General features: G+C 30.7%; 1 protein-coding gene and 1 long non-coding RNA gene across 2 annotated transcripts; one reads left to right on the top strand and one right to left on the bottom strand.

Annotated features, from left to right (window-relative positions):
- Nucleotides 1-711: 711 nt before the first annotated feature.
- On the bottom strand, nucleotides 712-7,004 carry LOC143071547 (uncharacterized). The gene is made up of 3 exons (XR_012976916.1): nucleotides 6,788-7,004; nucleotides 2,478-2,777; nucleotides 712-1,232 (listed from the first exon to the last, which is right to left on the bottom strand). It is a non-coding gene; the product is annotated as an uncharacterized LOC143071547 (long non-coding RNA).
- On the top strand, nucleotides 6,996-18,960 carry LOC143071545 (uncharacterized). Its single transcript, XM_076245914.1, has 4 exons — nucleotides 6,996-7,394; nucleotides 13,951-14,243; nucleotides 17,808-18,051; nucleotides 18,637-18,960. The coding sequence occupies exons 1-4, from the start codon at nucleotides 7,115-7,117 to the stop codon at nucleotides 18,921-18,923; spliced, it is 1,104 nt and encodes a 367-aa protein (XP_076102029.1). The 5' UTR covers nucleotides 6,996-7,114; the 3' UTR covers nucleotides 18,924-18,960.
- The last annotated feature ends 393 nt before the right edge of the window (nucleotides 18,961-19,353 follow it).

Genomic DNA, 19,353 nt, shown 5'->3' with positions numbered 1-19,353 from the left:
AATAAAACATTTATAAAACATTTAACGAAAAATGTTTAAAAATGTATCACAGTGAGTTAACAAAGTTCGTATCACAGTGAGTAAACAAAGTTTTGTGAAAAGTCTTTAAAAAACAAATAATTAACAATAAATATATTAATTCTCAGAACTGTAAATATTAAACGACTTTAAAGGAGGAAAACGCCACATCGCTACTATGATTGGAAATATGTTACGCTTGAATTTTCTATGTCATACAATAATCACTTTTCCATTATGGCGTCATATATTTTCTAAATTCTTTATGGCGTCTAAATTTCTTTTCATTGTGTTCTCATTTTTTATTTTTTGCATGAATTTACATGCATCGTCATTTGATCTGTGAGAAACCTCTCCTGATCGTCTAGCTGCTTCGGATGACAACTTGTTTACAATAGTTGTCGATTGACAGGTTACCGGAAGTTAAACTCGGGGGCTCGATATGGATTTTAAGGACTGATATCGATATTGGCCCCGAGGGCTGATAACCAACATTGACTTCCGGCTATTATTGGCCATGCAAAAACGTACATATCAGTACAAAATATGTGATAATTATAGATACATGCATTTAATGATATATCGTAATGATTTAAAAACAAATGAAATATCTACAACACAATAGAATAGATTTTGATATGCTTATACTGAACAATCAGACATTATTATGCGTAGCAGATAAATAATTATACTAGCCTACATTAATATAAAGTCAGTGCAATAATACACCGATATGCAATACCTCAAACATTAGTAAGACAAGTGACTTTATTTAATTGTTTATGAAAAAATGTATGTTATTACTGCATCTCTTCCTATGCAAAATATAAAATGCAGTATATTTTGTCAGAGATGATGTAGCTGCGATCGATGTGATTGAATCTTTGACAACAAATGATTTATGAGTTTCTGCAATTATTAATTTGAATTATTACAAGCCATCCATATTATTTTGTTTAAACATATGCTGAGATATCTATAGTTCCTGAAAAGTTTTTTCAACGTTCAGTTGGTCTTTGGTTTTACAACTTGAGCAGCTTTTAAATTATGTGATCCTATTTTTGAAAACTTTTCCTGCAGTTGTAAAGTATGTTTTTCAACAATGTCAGAAACGTCGATATTTATGTCAGGTTCTATTTCATCACAATTACATCTCACTTCTGAAACTTTATCAGTATCCTTCTTTATGTTCTTACTTTTAAAATCTATATTGCCTGTAAAAGAATGCATATTTTAAAAGTTGCAGAATCTCAAATAACCAAGTACATTGTGACATACTCATCATTGAAGATTATAATCTTTAAAAAAACACAACTATAAATGGCTAAAATCATATTCATTTCTTTGCTATTTTGATATTCTTGCATTTTGAAATCTTCGTAATACACTTGGCTACAGGGGCCGTAAAACCTTGTTAAAGGCCAATTGTTTTCCAAGGGCATTTCTCCGACAAGGTAGTACACCACTAATTCATGGTCCGATTGCTTTCTATGTTAAATTCCTCCGTTTCAAGCAGGCATACCTCTTTTGTTTAAAGTTCAAATAAAGTGGCAATCATTGCATTTCAAAGCAGCACTTTATGGTGTCTTGTACTGCAAAAATCAGCATAACTTTAATGGCATATAAGAAAGAACTGGTTCCCGGAACTTCGGATGTACCAAAACAGGTACTTCAGATCTGACAAATAGACAAAATGTACCCTCTTTTTAAAATCTGGTGCATTTTTTTAATATTCAAAATTAAAAGTCCAAAAGTGTTCTACAATGATCACCAGTCCTTCAGCTTTCATTTGATACCACAAATACCTAAATATTCTACATATTTTGAAAGTTACACTCATGCGTAGGAACTACTTTGTGTTAAATATGTACTACTTTCTGGTATGTGCTTTCTGACCGGGCCCGGATGGACGGACATATAGAGGTAAAACAGTATACCTCCACTTTTTTCAAAGCGGGGGTATACTAGTAATTAAAATAACCATATTGATTTTGCATCAAAAGTAAGAATTATTGTCACATTTTTGTCTTACCTTGTCTGTTTTGTCGTACAATAACTTACTCGTTGTAGTATATCCCATTTCATATGATTATTTTATCTATTTAGTTTCCTCTTTTTAATTTGTTCTATTTTGAGCTTATCTTTTAGAGTAACATGACTTACTGATAGAATAACTAATCGGAGAATTAAAATAGAGAAAAATATTTAAGTAGTGACCGAAAAACACATAAATTCACGAATGCGCGTAGCGTACTAGTTAATTATCAGTGTTGTTCGGTCACACGAGTTGAATAAATTTTTACATAAATTGGTGTAAAAACATTAAAAACATATTTGTCGATAGAATTGCAAGAGGGCATTTTTTAAATGAAACTGTATGGTTTTATGAAGCATCGTCAAGTTCCTTTATTGTGTGTATATGATTTTTTTTTTTTTGAAACATAAAAATAAGTACCAACCTAATATCTCCTTGATTTTTGTTTGATATTTCTCAATTACCATTACTGCCTCTGTGTGAATATCAAGCAATGCCTCGGTAAGAAATCTGTAGTCACCGAGAGATATTTTCTTTCCTAAAACTAAAGCGTCAAATACATCTTGAAATTCTTTTCCAGACTCTTGAACGTCTTTTGGTAGATGGTGCTTGAGTCGAATTTTCAATTCTTTCATGGTATCCGAGTCACCTTTAGAACTGCTGGAAAAAAGTCTTCGGAGTTGAATAATCATAATTGATTCTTCATCTTGTGCTTTTAATTCCACTATAAATATATTAATGTTAAGAGAATGTCATTATAAGAATTATCGATGTTTCATTAAAGAGAGGCGGAAACTAAATGATATATTCAAACTCATTAATAGTTGAAAAACTGACACAGTCATGTGATAAAATGAAAAACAACCAAAAGACAAACAACAGAATACAAACTCATCATAGATACCGGGAATAAAATTTATTATTTACGCCAGACGCGCGTTTCGTCTACAAAAGACTTATCAGTGACTCCCGAATCAAATATGTTATGAAAGGCCAAATAAAGTTCAAAGTTGAAGAGCATTGAGGACCTATTGAAATTATCCGTAAGTGTAAGCAGATCGTGTTCCACATGTGGCACCCGTCGTGTTGTTCATGTAAATACTATGAGATAAATCTTATTCTGGGGTGTCACATTCGAGGAAAATGAACACGACATTGTGTTAACGACAAATGAAAGATAGCCATTGACAGTCTTGTTGGCATGAGACTTTGAATAATATGTATATTTATCAACATATCAACAAATATAGGAAGGAATTCAACACCCAATAATTTTTAATAATTGTTTGATATGAAAAAAAACGTTACCTGATAACAGCGTTTCTTTGTTTACATTGAATATGACGTCATAACTTAAATAACGTCACAATTAAATCCGTAACAACAGAACCAATATCGGAAACGTTACGGTATTTCCTTTTATCAACATGTTTGAATAAAAAAAATACAGCTTTCGTCTCCATTCACAGGTAATGCCTGCCTCATATTATAATTATTTGGTTATCTATAATGTAATAATAACCTGACGTTTCTGACATTCACCCCTGAGTTATTGTCTGGAATATATATATGGCTTATATGGAATTCTTTCATTTCTACAAACTGCTCTTACAAGTTTATGAATATGAGGATATCATGTGTATTTATGTTAATTACTACCAAAACAAATCTGTGCAGTATTCGGTATTCAATACCCAATACCAATTGTGTTATTTTACCTGGATTGTGTTGAATTCGTTTTTTAATAATTGTATTATATTTACCTGGATTATGTAGAATTGATCTTCATTTTAGCTACGATGAAATTTTAAAAGTAGAAACGAATTCATGTTAATACCTTTTATCATATTAGTCTATAAACTGTACATGATAAATTTAATGTTTGACTTAAAGTGATTGTATAAACTAAACATCGCAAAGCATTTTACTAGTGAAGTTTTTAAACGGTCTACTAACAATTACACCAAATTTGGTTATTTGTTCTTGAAACCACTTAGATTTTCAGTTCTATTCTGATTTTTTCATAAAGGAAGTACAATGATAAAATTATGTGTCACGCAGATATCTAAATACTTTTTCTCAAAATTCACTGAGATTGTCGCATAAAATTCAAGTGTGTTGATGTTCAAATAATTGTAATCCTCTCTAAAGCAGTCTTAATGGAAACTAATTTACATGTATGTCCCATTAATATACATATCCGTCTTATCCAGACGATATTATATGTAAGTTAATCCAGACCTGATTATCTGCAGTGGCTCTTTTTTTTAAATCACCTGGCCCAGAGAGCCAAGTGAGCTATTCTCATCACTTGGCGTCCGGCGTCGTCGTCCGGCGTCGTCTGTTAACTTTTACAAAAATCTTCTCCTCTGAAACTACTGGGCCAAATTTAACCAAACTTGGCCATAATCATCATTGGGGTATCTAGTGTATACAATGTGTCCGATGACCCGGTAAGCCAACCAAGATTGCCGCCATGTTTAAAAATAGAACATAGGGGTAAAATGTAGATTTTGCCTTATAACTCTGAAACCAAAGCATTTAGAGCAAATCTGACAGAGTAATTTTGTTTATCAAGTCAAGATCTATCTGCCCTGACATTTTCAGATGAATCGGACAACCGGTTTTGGGGTTGCTGCCCCTGAATTGGTAATTTTATGGAAATTTTGCCGTTTTTGGTTATTATCTTGAATATTATTATAGATAGAGATAAACTTAACTTTTTTTGATTCGAGTGTCACTGATGAGTCTTTTGTAGACGAAACGCGCGTCTGGCGTATATTGAAAATTTTGCCCTGATATCTATGATGAGTTTACTTAAAACAGCAATAATGTTCAGCAAAGTAAGATCTACAAATAAGTCAACATGAGCAAACTGGTCAATTGACCCCTTAAGGGGTTATTGCCCTTTATAATCAATTTTAACAATTTTCATCAATTTTGGTAATTTTGGTAAATTTTTACAAAATATTTTTCTCTCCAAGTACTGGGCACACTGCATAATACTTTAATAGATAGATATATTTTTAACAGCAAGAGTGTTCAGTAAAGTAATATCTACAAACACATCACCATCACCAAAACACAATTTTGTCATGAATCCATCTGTGTCCTTTGTTTGATATGCACATAGACTAAGGTGAGCCGACTTATCATTGGTTGAAACTAACATTTTTCGTCTGTATTCAGATATCTGGAGGAATTCCGTCCAAAACGTTTTAAAATTACGAACATATAGGAACATTAAAACAGTCTTTGAAACTGAAAATTACGTTAATTTTAAATTGAGTAAAATTGAGCGGTCACACTTATCGCAATTAAGAAGTGGAATTTTACCGTTAAGAGTGAAAACTGGAAGATTATGTATATTTTGTAAAAATCAAGAAACTGAAGCTGAGTTCCATTTTATGTTTGAATGTCCATTGTATATTGAATGTCGAATTAACTTTTTTAGTAAACTTTTAATTGAAGAAAGCTTCACAGATTTGAATCATGTTGAAAAATTGAACTTTTTAATGACTTTCCACATAAGAAATAAGCAAAATATATAGTTTGCGCATTTCATATAAGACGTCAGTTGCTGTATAACACTCTTTTTTTTTTTTTTGCATATTTAAAGCTTAAATTTTTGTTTACAAATATTTTTGAAATTTACTTACTTCAACAAAAGATTAGATAAAGGCAACAGTAGTATACTGCTGTTCAAACTCATAAATCCATGGACAAAAAACAAAATCGGGGTAACAAACTAAAAACACTAAAACGTGATATAATTGTTTTATAATTATTTAATTTTATTCGAGGTGACTTATAGGTCAAATGGGTCGGGTGTATTAATATTTATCATATATTCTATGTTTATAGTCTGTACATAATTGTTTTTTGGTGTTTTTTTTAGATTTCCCCTAACTTAAAAAGAGGTTGAAGATAACAAATCATGAATTCCTGTATATTTTTAGTAATATTCAAGGTTTTATCCTACAAAAATCTTAAGTTTACTTCTTATTTATAGTACTTTATTACAAGTGTTCCTGTCATAAACAGTAAAATAACACCAAGTCCGTAGATTATTAACGGAAAGTTCCTAAGCAAATAGCAAACGTTTTAGAGTACATATTTCAGGAAGGAATAGATTGATGAAAAGATTATGATTTTTTTCCGTGTAAATTATTGATTTTTCTTTTTCACACATCAAACGAATGCATACGAATGCATAAAAACTGTCATATTCAAAGCCTATAATATTAGACTTCGTAGGTTCATATTATTTGCATTTAACGTTTTATGTCTGATATTATTTTTATATTTACAATGTTGAACCTTTGATAGTAAAAAAATATATATCCGAAAAGAAAGTTTGACGAACATACGAAGTATTATATAATAGGACTATCATATTCCTGACTTGGTACATGCATTTTCTTAGGCAGAAAGATAAGTATGTCAGATGCATTAAATTCCACTATATAGGCAACAATGTGTAAACCAAAAAATAAAGACGTTGATTATAAAAAAAGTAGTTGTATTCGCATATCTGGTAACAGCTTTATATTGTTTCCAATTTTGTCCAAATGTTCTTATGCCTGCAAAACAGGAGATACATACTTTGTCATACTCTGTTCTGAAGTTTTTCAAATGTCACCTGCACTTCACATCTACATTCTACATTTAAATTTATCTTATCATAACACAAAATATATAAGAAAAAAATCACAAGTATTGTAAGTAACTTACTTGATAAAATTTATAAAATGGTGTCATCTGTAGTATAGTAAGGCAACAGCAGTTTACTGATGTTCAAAAACAGTAAGACGGAAAACAGTCTGGTAAACAAATGTTATTTAAATAAAGTGGACCCATTATCCAATAGTATGTACTTTTGTAAAGTCTGATTGTGTGCGAATAATCATTTCAATTATAACGGTTTTGATATTAAAGATCCTTTATGTCTTCAGGATTCTCTCAACTGATAGCGCCTACTAGGAAGTAAAAGTAGTACAAGTAAACATTTTTAAATCATTTATATCTACAAAATATGTGACAACACGCCAGACGAAAGATATGGCAACTTTAATGAAAGCAAAACATTCTCAACTTGAAGTCGCTATTGATGAGGTTTTCAACGACTTGCTGACTAAAACCCCTCATAAAATTTCAGCTCAGGGTGACAAAGTAGAAATGCTGGCGTCAGCGCTTGAAAAAAATCAGTGCTATATTGGAAGAAAAACACCAAGAAAAGATACATCTTTGAATTATCTTGGAAATATTTTTAGAGTTATCAAGAAAAACAAAGATTGTAGAGTGGTTTTAATAACATGGCTTCAAACTGTAGACGCGTCATGTAAGTATTTTTAATCAAATTTTAGTCATTGTTTATAGTTTCAATACACCAGTCAAAAGTCTTTTTTAAGAAATAGAGACTATTTCATAATGTTCATACTTTGATATTCAGCAATTTTTCAAGATATGTGTAAACGTTCTTTATCACATACAGTTAACCATAAAATCTCAACCACACGTTCAGATTGAAAATTCACGTCGTGTTCTGATGATTTAGATTATATAAAAAATAGATAAATAAAAGGACGGTATTTTACCCTTTTAAGTTATTTGATTTCTTGTTAAATTGGAGAATAGCATGCCAAAAATAGACTAGTACATTAATTCTTTCCTTACATTTGATATGACATAATAATGACCTAACATAAAATTTAGTCAACTTATTGTATTTTTCTATACAATTTATTACCCCATACGTTCGAAATTATTTAATAGAGACTTTTAAAGTATATAAAAGAGAGTATGTTTTCGATCGGTTTTTATACAAAAAGCTGAAGAATTATTTTTTGGTTTTTTTTTTCTTTAGTTTAATAATCTCTTCATAACGTGTATATTAATATTTTAAGGGGATGCATATTAATGATCGGTCATATTTACTAAATTCTTTTGAATGAGTTCAATTCTTTTTTTTCTCGATTGAATTACTTTTTATAAATAATAAGTATTTTGATATGTCATATATTAATTAGATTGGAAGAAACAAAAATGGCAGTGAAAATAAAAATTCGACAGGACCAATCGAACATAGCAAGGGAAAAAATCAGTTTTTGAACATTAGATTAGACAAAGCGTACCTGTGATGAACTCATAATCATATGCTTGGTAAGGGAAAGAGGTAAAAGTTATGGAGCAACTTATTGATTGAGTTTCATCACCATTAAAAGATATATCTAAATGAACATCGCCCATATTCAGATACCATCTTTTAAAACTATGTGACCCACAAATAAAAACAAATTCTTAATGGTTATAGGGTTAAGCACTGTGGAAAGATCTTTGAATATTGTTTTTATCGGTTATATAATTGATTTTGTGAGAAATAAATCATAATCAAATATCGTAGGTATTGCTATATAGTTAAGAACATTTATAATACTTCATTGTATCGGTACTTATAGCAAAAACTCAAAGATACCAGGGTAATATATGGTGGTATTGCACATGACAATGCTTCGCAACGACTATTTTGGTGTATTTACACTTAATGCGTTAAGTTTTCGAAAACATGATATATCTTAAGTTGAAATCTGCCTGGAAGTAGCTTTCAATAATCGACAATACTCTTATATCTTGCATTTATCATATTTTTGTGGAGTCTGCGACATTTTGACGCGGAAGCGAGACATAGCAATCCTACATTTCCGCGTCGATTGCTTCAAAATTTAGGTCCTCTCTGTTTTTAAGTTTTTTCAAAACATCAATATATTTGGGTTCTTTGGGTTTTTTGTTGTTGTTTTTTTGGGGGGGCAAAGGGGGGAGGGGCATTTCACAATAACATAAACACAGAAGATACAAACAGAGATGCAAAAGATACCAAAAGGACATTCAAAGTGATAAATCGAAAATAAACTAACAACACCATGGCTTAAATGGAAAAAAAAACATCAATTTATGTCAAAACTTCATAGAATTTCTTCAATTTTTTACATAAGCTTTTATTTGAATAAGAGATAATGTTTCAATCCTATTTATTGTACTAATTAAAGGACTTTTTGGGGGGTTAATTTTATACTGTCTTGGATTACCACGAGACATTGTCTGAGGCAAATGTTTGAATGAATTTATAAATTTCTTTTATTTTTCAGTATTTTTAAGATGAACTTAACTTTTTGTAGTCAACATTTGCATGTCTAGGACTATCTTTTCAGACATTTTAATAACTTTGTTATATGCACTTCTGGTGTATTAAGAAACATTAAACTGTTTTAATTTTACTGTTTGCAAAAGTATAAATTATTCTAAATAATAGGGATGTTCTGGTACCTAACAGAAAACCCTGGCCGTTTTTTGGCATGGCTTTTTTGAACTTTTGGTCAAATTCATGTATTTGTTTTGGTGTTATATTTGTTATTCTCATAGGATTTTGTCTAATGCTTAGTCCGTTTCTGTGTGTATGTGTGTTACATTTTAATGTTGTGTCGTTTTTCTTCTCTTATATTCAATGCGTTTCCCTCAGTTTAAGTTTGTTACCCCGATTTTGTTTTTTTTCCATGGATTTATGAGTTTTGAACAGCGGTATACCTTTTGCCTTTATTACCAGTTGCCTTTATTTGGCATTATTATGGTATGAAAATTGGACAGAGTTAACTTCAATATCAAGAATTAGCATCTGCAGAAAGCAATTATTTCTGTTGAGTTTTACGAATAATTGATTTTATTTATTGGTAGTCAAAACACCGGATTCTCTTTAAGCCTTGATGGTGTTTTTTTTCTTTTTAACAGTTGTGTTTTTGGTTATTTTAAGTGTCATTTCGTGCAATCTGCTGCCTCAAGCCATTTCCAACTGATATATATAGTTTGTTCTTATGTCCTTATGGTGTGATGTTACGCAATTGTCCTAGTATAGTGGAATGTTGAAAAGTCGCAAACACGTGCTAGCCTGTCACTTTATGCTCAAGCAAATTCGGGAGCAGGTTATTGAGTGATTGACGCTGGTTGATTACGGAAATATATGGTTTTTATTTGTTTATTAGTTTTACAAAAGTCAGGTCGCTGGTTTTCTAGTTTGAATTGTTTTACATTTTGGCATGCATATTTTATAGGTTACTATACGCCTATCTATAGTTTCTTACATCAGCGTTATTTGATCTTACGTAGATAGTTGTCTTATTGGCAAACGGTCCGTGTAACACTTATCAATTCAAAAATTTTTAAAAAATTTGAAAATTTAGATTTTTGAAAATTTGATCAAAGTTTTAAAATGTCAAAATTCTAAATTGTGTAAAGTTTTGAAATTTTGAAATGTTAGCCAAATAACCAAAATATTAAAATTCTAAATATTGTTTTTAAATTTGATAGTTTAGAAATTTAATTTAACTTAAAACATATTAAACCTACCGTGCAATTTTGATTATTTAGCTTTTTGAAAGTTTGATTTTTTTAAAATTTTTGATTAAAATATCAAAAATAGAAAAGGGGTGAAAAGAGGGGTAGCTGTAAACACGGCTCTGATTATAATCAATCTTAGTTAGGAATAGCACGAAATATATGAAATAATTTTTAATTACAAAATAAATACTTAAAAGAAGAAGTAGCTTTTTTATAAAACATATTAGACATCACATGTGATAACAGTGTCCAGAAATTTTAAGGTTGTGCATTTATTATAAAAATATTTAAACTGGCATCAAAAAAGTTTATTTAAATCTCTAATATAAGGTTAGAGTTGGAGAAAAAAATAATTCAGAGCTATTTGGTGTCCCCAGTGCCAAACATTTAGAAGTAACAGTGAAAACTGACCAACTCGCAGTAGGCTAAATAGTATTATCCGCCTTTTTGACGTTCCGGATGAAAGTAGATCCAGAAAAAACGCTTCGGTCGCATGCAACTTTAAACGTTTTGTTTTCTTTTTTATCAATTGCTTTGCCTTTTGTGATTGAATTTAGTTCCAAGCAATGATACGGAAGGAATACTTAATTTATAGTGTCGCAATGAACGTTGTGCTAGACGTGCTTCAGCTGGTATCAAGACCTAGATAAGTGTACTGGTTCGGTGATGGTTCAGTGATAATAGACGTCCCACTAAACTCCGAAATATAACAATGAACTAAAATTAAAATCATACAAGACAAAAAAGGCCAGAGGATCCTGAATTGGGACAGGTGCACAAATACGTCGGGGTTAAACATGTTTGTTTATATCACAACCCTACACCTCTACATGTAGCCAATGAAGAATAAACAAACACACAACAATACGCACTTTAAAAGTCCTATGTCAGAATAGGAAACAGACTGTGAGAAACTAATCAAAATGACAATGATAATAAATTAACAAAGGACTACTTTATATAAAGTTAGCAGTTACTGACATATGCCAGCTCCAGACCTCAATTTAACTAATTGAAAGATTACGTTTTCATCATATGAATAACAAGCACAATCCCTCCCTGTTGTATCTGTTGCTAATTTGTTCCTGAACATTCATGAAATATTTGTCACTGGCAACAAAACACCGATAATTTAAAATAGGTTGTTTACATACAAATCACAAAGAAACTTAGGATTCAACTCCCTCGGGAAAAGTAGCCCTTATAGATCGATTTTGACTGATGGTGTTTAACTTCACTTTGACCGAACACCTCTTCAGTTGTTTCGGTTCTAATTATATTTACTTGAGTTTTGAATATCCAGTTTTCAGCGTTCCGTAGGTGAATGCGTTACTTAAAATTCCGCTTTTTACATTGTACAGTTTTCTCGAGAGCAACATTGGTGTATGGCCAAAAATGGAAAAACCATGATGCAGCTGACAGCGTGGCACTCTTTTTACACGCCCCATTCTGACTGGACGTACCTGTGTTCTTTTACTTTGCTTAAAGTTAATTGCCGTACAATAACTTAAAAATGCACAAATAACAAATTTAATACTAAAAAAATAAACCTTTTCCTTGTATTTGCTATTTAAAAACAGTGGTTGATTTAGGGCTCCAAATGGAGCTACGTATATGATAAATTCATATACTTTTCACAAGCATCAGTCCAAACGTTGTCTAAAGGAGCAACCATTTAACTTCAAAAAGTGGAGAAGAAAAGAATTTCGCGCTAAGCGCTAACAATGTTTTTATCGCTATTTATCAAATGATTTCAAAAATTTAAATTCAAAATTTAACACTATAAGGCATGGGGAAAATCTTAATTCAGAATATTTTTTTTGTCCTCTGCTTACGCAGAATATTTTTTGTCTTCAAATTGGGGATCAAAATATTTTTTGTACCATTATTAAAGCCCCTCGTGGAAGTATCCAAGTAAAAAAAAGTGTCACCTTAGTGACAATATTCATTTATAAGATTCCACAAAAGATTACCATTTATCGCTGATAAAAACTTTTGAAAATAATTTTCAAATGGCGACACCTACAAATTGATAGAGGGACGCTTACTGTACAGCAGCAACTATTACATAAGTCTTTTGTAGACGAAAAGCGCGTCTAGCGCAAATACAAAATTTACATCCTGTTATCTATCATGAGTTTATGTAGATACCTTACAACAGTATCCTGGCACCAAGCTACTAAAATTTGATCTTACTCTTATTTTAGAATGTGATAGATATAACGACATCAGATGTAAATATATAAAGAATTATTACTATGAGAGACCATCTACTTTTAAATTAGTACAACTGTTATCTGTAAGAAATGTCAAAGAGCTAAACAACATGTATATTGTGTAAATCCAATAACCTGTATTTGCTTACGGAAATAAAGTATTATTATAAGTTTCAGTGTAAAAAGGATATTTAAAACCTCCCATATTCCAGACTAGCATTGCGACACCATAAATTCAATCCTCCTAGCGTACCAATACTTGTAACTGAAATCATTGATACAAGGCACTATATATGATCTTCATGCAATCGATAAAAAATGAAAACAAAACGTTAAAAGTTACGACCGAAGCGCTGCTCTGGGTCTACCTTCTTCAGGAACGCTTACAGCTGAACATTTAGGGCCAACAATTTATAAAGAACAGAAATAGTGGATTAAAAACGTTAAAGATGAGATCGTTGAAAATGTACATGGAAGGATACCGGTATATTCATCTGCCGACATGATTGTAGAAAGTAAGAAAGCGTAGAGCAAAACAGAAAAAAAATGAAATCAAATGATATAATACAAAGTGTATTGAGCCATTTTATTGCTTAAAGTTCAGTAGACAATATATAGAAAGATACTCAAACCAGCCATACAATTTGACCTACTGCGAAATGATCAGATTTTACTGTTAATGTTGGGAAAACCAGCAAGTAAAATTGTCATTATCAGAGCCGTGCGTCTTGTTTCAAAATGAATTCTCTTCTTTTGAGAAATATTTATTTTGTCATCCATTTTTTCACCGCAACTGTCTGCCGATTGTTTTATTTTAAAACATTAACTTTTAAGTATCAGTATGTTTTCATTTCATTTTGTTTCGTTTCGTTCCACTTTCATTTCCTTTCGACCCTTTTCTATTTTTGATATCTTACAAAAATTAAAAAATCAAACTTTCAAAAAGTGAAATAATCAAAATTGCACGTTGATCAAATTTCCAAACTATCAAATTTAAAAACGATATTTAGAATTTTAATATTTTGAATATTTAGTTAAAATTTCAAAATTTCAAAACTTTTACACAATTTGAAAATTTGATATTTTAAAACTTTGATCAAAATTTCCAAAATCTAAAATTTCAAAACTTTTTGAAACTTTGAATTGATAAGTGTTTTCACGGACCATATATGCCTCTTCGCTATCTTGTTTGGTAAATGAAATCAAACTATTTCATGTTGTTTTTAGGAATGAAAGAATGATAGTTTATACATAAATTTATATACATAGTATTTTGTATTTCTCTTTTTGTAGATTGTGCAAAACTTGTACTCAGAGAGAAAATCGAAGGAATCAAACTTCTAAAAGTTAAAGAAAGTAGCAAGCATGAAAAAATTGACAAAAACCAAGCAATAGAGTGGTTCAAAGAAATATGTGTGAAGCCGTTAGAAAATTCTGAAAAAAGTGAGCGTAGTTCTTTATTTCCCTCTATTCTAGAGGCATGTAAACAAGAATATGTGGAAGTGAACGATCGTGGTATTTATGGAGAAGATGACCTACAACAAAAACTTAAGTCAGCAATGATCAACAATGTTTTACAATCAAAGGTAAACAAACTTAAACTAATAGACTATAAATGGGCGATACTTAGTCTTCAAACGATTTCAACTTGACAGTGAATATAGGAATGCATTTAATATTAGTTTTTGCTTAAAATTGCAAATATTGTGATTGGTATGTATATTCGGTACGAAAAAAAAAGTTTAAAAAAAATCAAATAGTAAGTCGATCGGGATGAAGGACAGAAATTAAAACGGTCACTGATGAAATGAAAATATTTTTGATAGAGACAGAAATTTTGCCTTACAACAGCCAATATACAGACTCTTGAAGATATTTTGTAAAATTATTAAATGTTTAAAACGTGCAAAATTCTCCCCATTCTGATCAGACTTGTTTTCGCATGTATACATCCCTTACAGTTTTACAGACCTCTCTATTTAGTTGGGGTTTACTGAAGGAATTATATGTATACTACTATTCCTAAGTCATCTTTGGGTTTTAACTTAAATATATAGACAATAATAGTGCATTGACTTGACATATCAACGATATAAGGATGAGGCTTAGAAACGGGGAAATGCGAGGCTGTGCCGAGCATTTTCCCCGTTTCGGGCCGAATCCTTATATCGTTGATATGTCAAGTCAATGCACTATTATTGTCTTTATACTGCAATCTAAAAAAAACATTTTCAATTGTTGTTTATTGTGTTAATGTTATTTATTTGATTTAAATATTGGGAAAATCCCCCTTTAAAAAGGCCTCATATCACACAGACGGAGAAATATAAAACACGATGAAATGTACATCATTACCGCAATCAATGATGAACGAATTCGTTGCAGACTAGAATATCAACAATAAACATAAAACATAATGATTTATAGGTTGCAAACAAAAAAAATATTAATAAGTGAAATATGTTTTCCCAAAAATTGCAAAAGAAACAAGTTTGACTCGTTAAACGAATCGTTGTTTACATTGGAAACAAGAACAGGTTGAAGAGGTCGTATGAATAATTAAATATAATTTCGACAATTTCTATTTAAATATTCATGAGGAAAAGTGATATCAGGTCAGTGACTGTATATGGCATAGAAATATACAGTCAACGCATTTTGACTGCTCAAATAGAACGAGTGCAGTATAAATGCATTTAAGGAGTGAGGTGATGTGGATTCCTTGCATGTACCTAACATCTAACGCGGTTCCTGAGAATTTGTCATAGTATACTGATTATGTCTTAAACAAGGGATTAAGTTACCATAAATTACCATTAAATGTGTTTTTCTGTGTTGTCCTAACCCAGAATTCATAAACTTAAAATTTGTTACTTTCAACTATCATACTCTCAATCGATTTATGACTTTCGAACATCGGTATACTACTGTTGCCTTTGTTTATATTCTATATCATAATATATAGTCAATTATTTCAAAATATATAAACATTCTCAAATTGTATTGGAAAGAAAATGTAATGTTATTCGTCTTTGTATTTTGAAAATTTCCGACTTATAACAATTTCAAAGTATCTACAACGGTTACTGTGTAATTTGAAACCAATATCCAATGTTAAAAATATTCCTTGGTAAACATTGGTATTTCGATTTGTTAAGATGATATAGATTGGTCAATACCGATGGCGTTATATCTTTATCATTATCTCCAATTTAACAATTTGAACAAACCATTCCCTTGTTTAGGTCCCCGGAGATTACTCTTGTAAGAAACTATGATTAAACAAAATACCTACTGCACATTTTAACAAGACATAAGTGAGACTATTCTGCAACGCAAGTAAGGGGACGGCCATTTGGTTTCTTATGGGGTGTCGGCTACAGGAATATTTAAAAATAAATATCGCTAGTAAAATCGAAAAAAACAGATCTACTAGTTAAATACAGGATGAAAATGTATATTCTTCCAAAACAAAGAACAGAAAATAATTGTATACACATATGAAAATATAAATAATATTCGTGAAGCTTTACCGGGCGAATATAATACTCCAATTTAGAAACAAGTTTTGAGATATTATGGAAAAAATCCGGTCCCTTGATTAATCCAATGTTCGTTCCCTATTTGCTTTATATATGATAGACTTCTGTTATAATGTCCCATAAAAATAAGCATTGTATATCATCAATTAATAACGTTTATTTAAGGTAGCACAATACAAAGATTTTATACTTCCAATTTCCCAGTTTTAAAATGCTGTAACTTTCGTTATAATGCTTGAAAATTTATAAAAGTGGTATTTATGGATAGCTTACAAATTACTCTTTCAAATTAATGCAAAGTTAGTATTAAACAACAATTGTGTAATCAATTATAATGTTTACTGTGTCTACAAAATTTTCACATTCAATTGAAATTAGCTTATTCATGGATACCCCAAGAAAGTTGATGTGTATTATATGTTGCTCCTATAGCCATTATCTACAAAATGGTTTCTCAGATTTCGGATAGAATGTATGGATCAAATTTTACACGGTAGCACAATACAAAGATTTTTTCACTCCCAATCAGACAACTTTAAACTGATGTAATTCATTTCATCCTTCTTTATATTTTATAAATGAGGTACCAAAAGAAAGAAGAAAGATTAATCTTTCAAATATTGATAATTTCATTATGACATAATTATTACATAACTAATTATTATGTTATTAGTTGCTATATTGTGATATCTACACTTGAATGAATTTAGCGTCTTTGTTCTTCATAGCATCCCAAAATATTTTATAGATTCTTGTACAACACAGCTTGACCTCCAAAACTGTGTCTCAGATTTCCAAAAACATTAACAGAACAAATTTTATACCCAATTGAATTAAGTGGTCTCTAATGAATTGATGTTGCAAACTTCATTGAAGATTTATGAGAGAATGAAATACAATAGGAAAAATCTGAGACACTGTTTTGGAGGTCAAACTGTGTTGTGCAAGAATCTATAAAAAAATTTGGGATGCTATGAAGAACAAAGAAGCTAAATTCATTCAAGTATGGACATCACAGAATGGCAACTAATTACATAACAATTAATGATGTAATAATTATGTCATAATGAAATTATCACAATTTTAAAGATTAATCCTTCTTCTTTCTTTTGGTACCTCATTTATAAAATTTAAAGAAAGATGAGTCGAATTACATCAGTTTAAAGATGTCTGATTGGGGATGAAAAATCTTTGTATTTTACTACCTTAATCAAACACTTATTACAGATTTATGAGAGAATGGAATACGACAGCGATAATTTATAACACCCTTTTGTAGCTCCTGCTGTGTTGATTAAGATAATGTTAATAATGTCTTGTGTAGTTATAGAGATGATAGAGATAAATTCATTTCAGTGAACTTACCAAGATTCTGCCATTAATTGCATAATAATTGATTACATAATGATTACATAATGATTACATAACAAAATATTGCAGTCATTTAAAAGATTAATTTTTATCTATCTATATATACCTCTTTTATTAATTTACATGCAGTCTTAAGAAAGTCACAGCATTTGAAAGGTTGGATGTTGGAAGTAAAAAAATCTTTGTATTGTGCTACCTTAATTGCTGTTTATCTATTGTTGGTGGGTTTTTTTTTAGATTTTGAACGAATGTCTACCAGGAGGTACCAGTTGGAAGGAGTATGTAGAAAATAATAAAGTTTTCACATCCGGGCTACCATTTTGTCTACTATACGCCTCTGACATATTATCTGTAAACATTCGTGTCCTATGTTTCCCATCCTGTGAGGAGGTCAACTTTTATGGCGAAAAAGCAGATGTAACGCTTCAGCTTGGTTTATTGGGAAATGATTCGTTTGTCCCCTTGATAAAAGTCACTAAAGGTTTGTTCGTATTTTTACTACATGATTTATTAGTAGTCTACATGATGGGTGATTAATACCTTCAAATAGCATTATCGTTTTGATTATGAGAGGTACAGTTTATTGTGCAGTACGCGAATATGTGTGACGGTTCATGTCAAATTTCATTTGTTTGCTTAAATAATTATAATTTTTTCTATTCACTTTTTTTTCTGTAAGTATAGCGATATTGGCTTCATTTTTACAAGTATCGCGGTAATTTTTTAAATTAACGATTTAGGCTGTTAAAAGTGAGCCGATACAATAAAAATTATGCACAATGATAAAGGATGCGGCTTATATTTCATCCACCTTACAACTAATATGAACAGAGCTTTAAACGAGTGTTCATAATGCTAGCGACATCTGAAATGGATAAAATACCGAATGTTAGGAGTTTACTAGTATGTTTATTTCTTCATTCTAGTGTTGAAGGCCTTTTAGAGTTCAAAACTAAAAGAAGGTAAAAATCCGATGATATTGTGAGATTCTTACCACCGGGAATCCCCTCTGACTCCACGTGTAAATGTTTTATCTATTGTAATACAATTCTTTTTATTTTAACAGAAGATGGCGGACAAATACAGAGACTGGAACAAACGATTTCTCATCTGAAGAAGGAAATTAAAAAATTGAAAGAAATGAAAGTGGAATCAAATAGACAAAAACAGTCATTAAATGAGAAAATCAATAAAGCTGAACATGCTCTACATGTCAAGGAAGAAGAATACAAACAAATAATAGAAAACATGGCTAAAGATGCACAGGACAGCATTCAAAAGGTAGCACGAGAAGTCGCAGAAAAAGTTACAAAAGAGTTGACTGCAAAATTTGCAAAACAAATGCTTAAGTAACTCATTTTTGCGAAAATTATTATATCATCTACGTATATTTTGTGTTTTGTGTTCTTTTCCATTTTCCCGAATAGTTCAATTATGGCTATTTATCATGTTATGCTTTTTATTATGTCCTTTTTCAAAAAAAGGTTCATCCAAAGTTACCAAGACCTGATTAATAAATATTCCGTATCAACTTCACAAATAATACATGATGGTCTTAGTGTATAGATTCTTCGTACTGGCGTTGTTTATCGTCATGATAACGTGTTATATTGTTCTTTTATTTGTTTGTTTTTTATTTATAATTTATATATACTTTTACTGCTTGGTTTGTTTTCGGTGATATCCATTTGACGTGGCTCGATACTTATACATCCCGTCAAAGTGTTGTTTGTATTATCTTTCATTTTTGCTGGTGTGTTTTGTACGTGTGACTTTTTGTGTT

This window comes from Mytilus galloprovincialis, chromosome 4, assembly GCF_965363235.1.
Source record: "Mytilus galloprovincialis chromosome 4, xbMytGall1.hap1.1, whole genome shotgun sequence".
Lineage (NCBI taxonomy): Eukaryota > Metazoa > Mollusca > Bivalvia > Mytilida > Mytilidae > Mytilus > Mytilus galloprovincialis.
The sequence above is the reverse complement of the archived record's forward strand: the minus strand, read 5'-3'. Positions and strand labels throughout refer to the sequence as shown.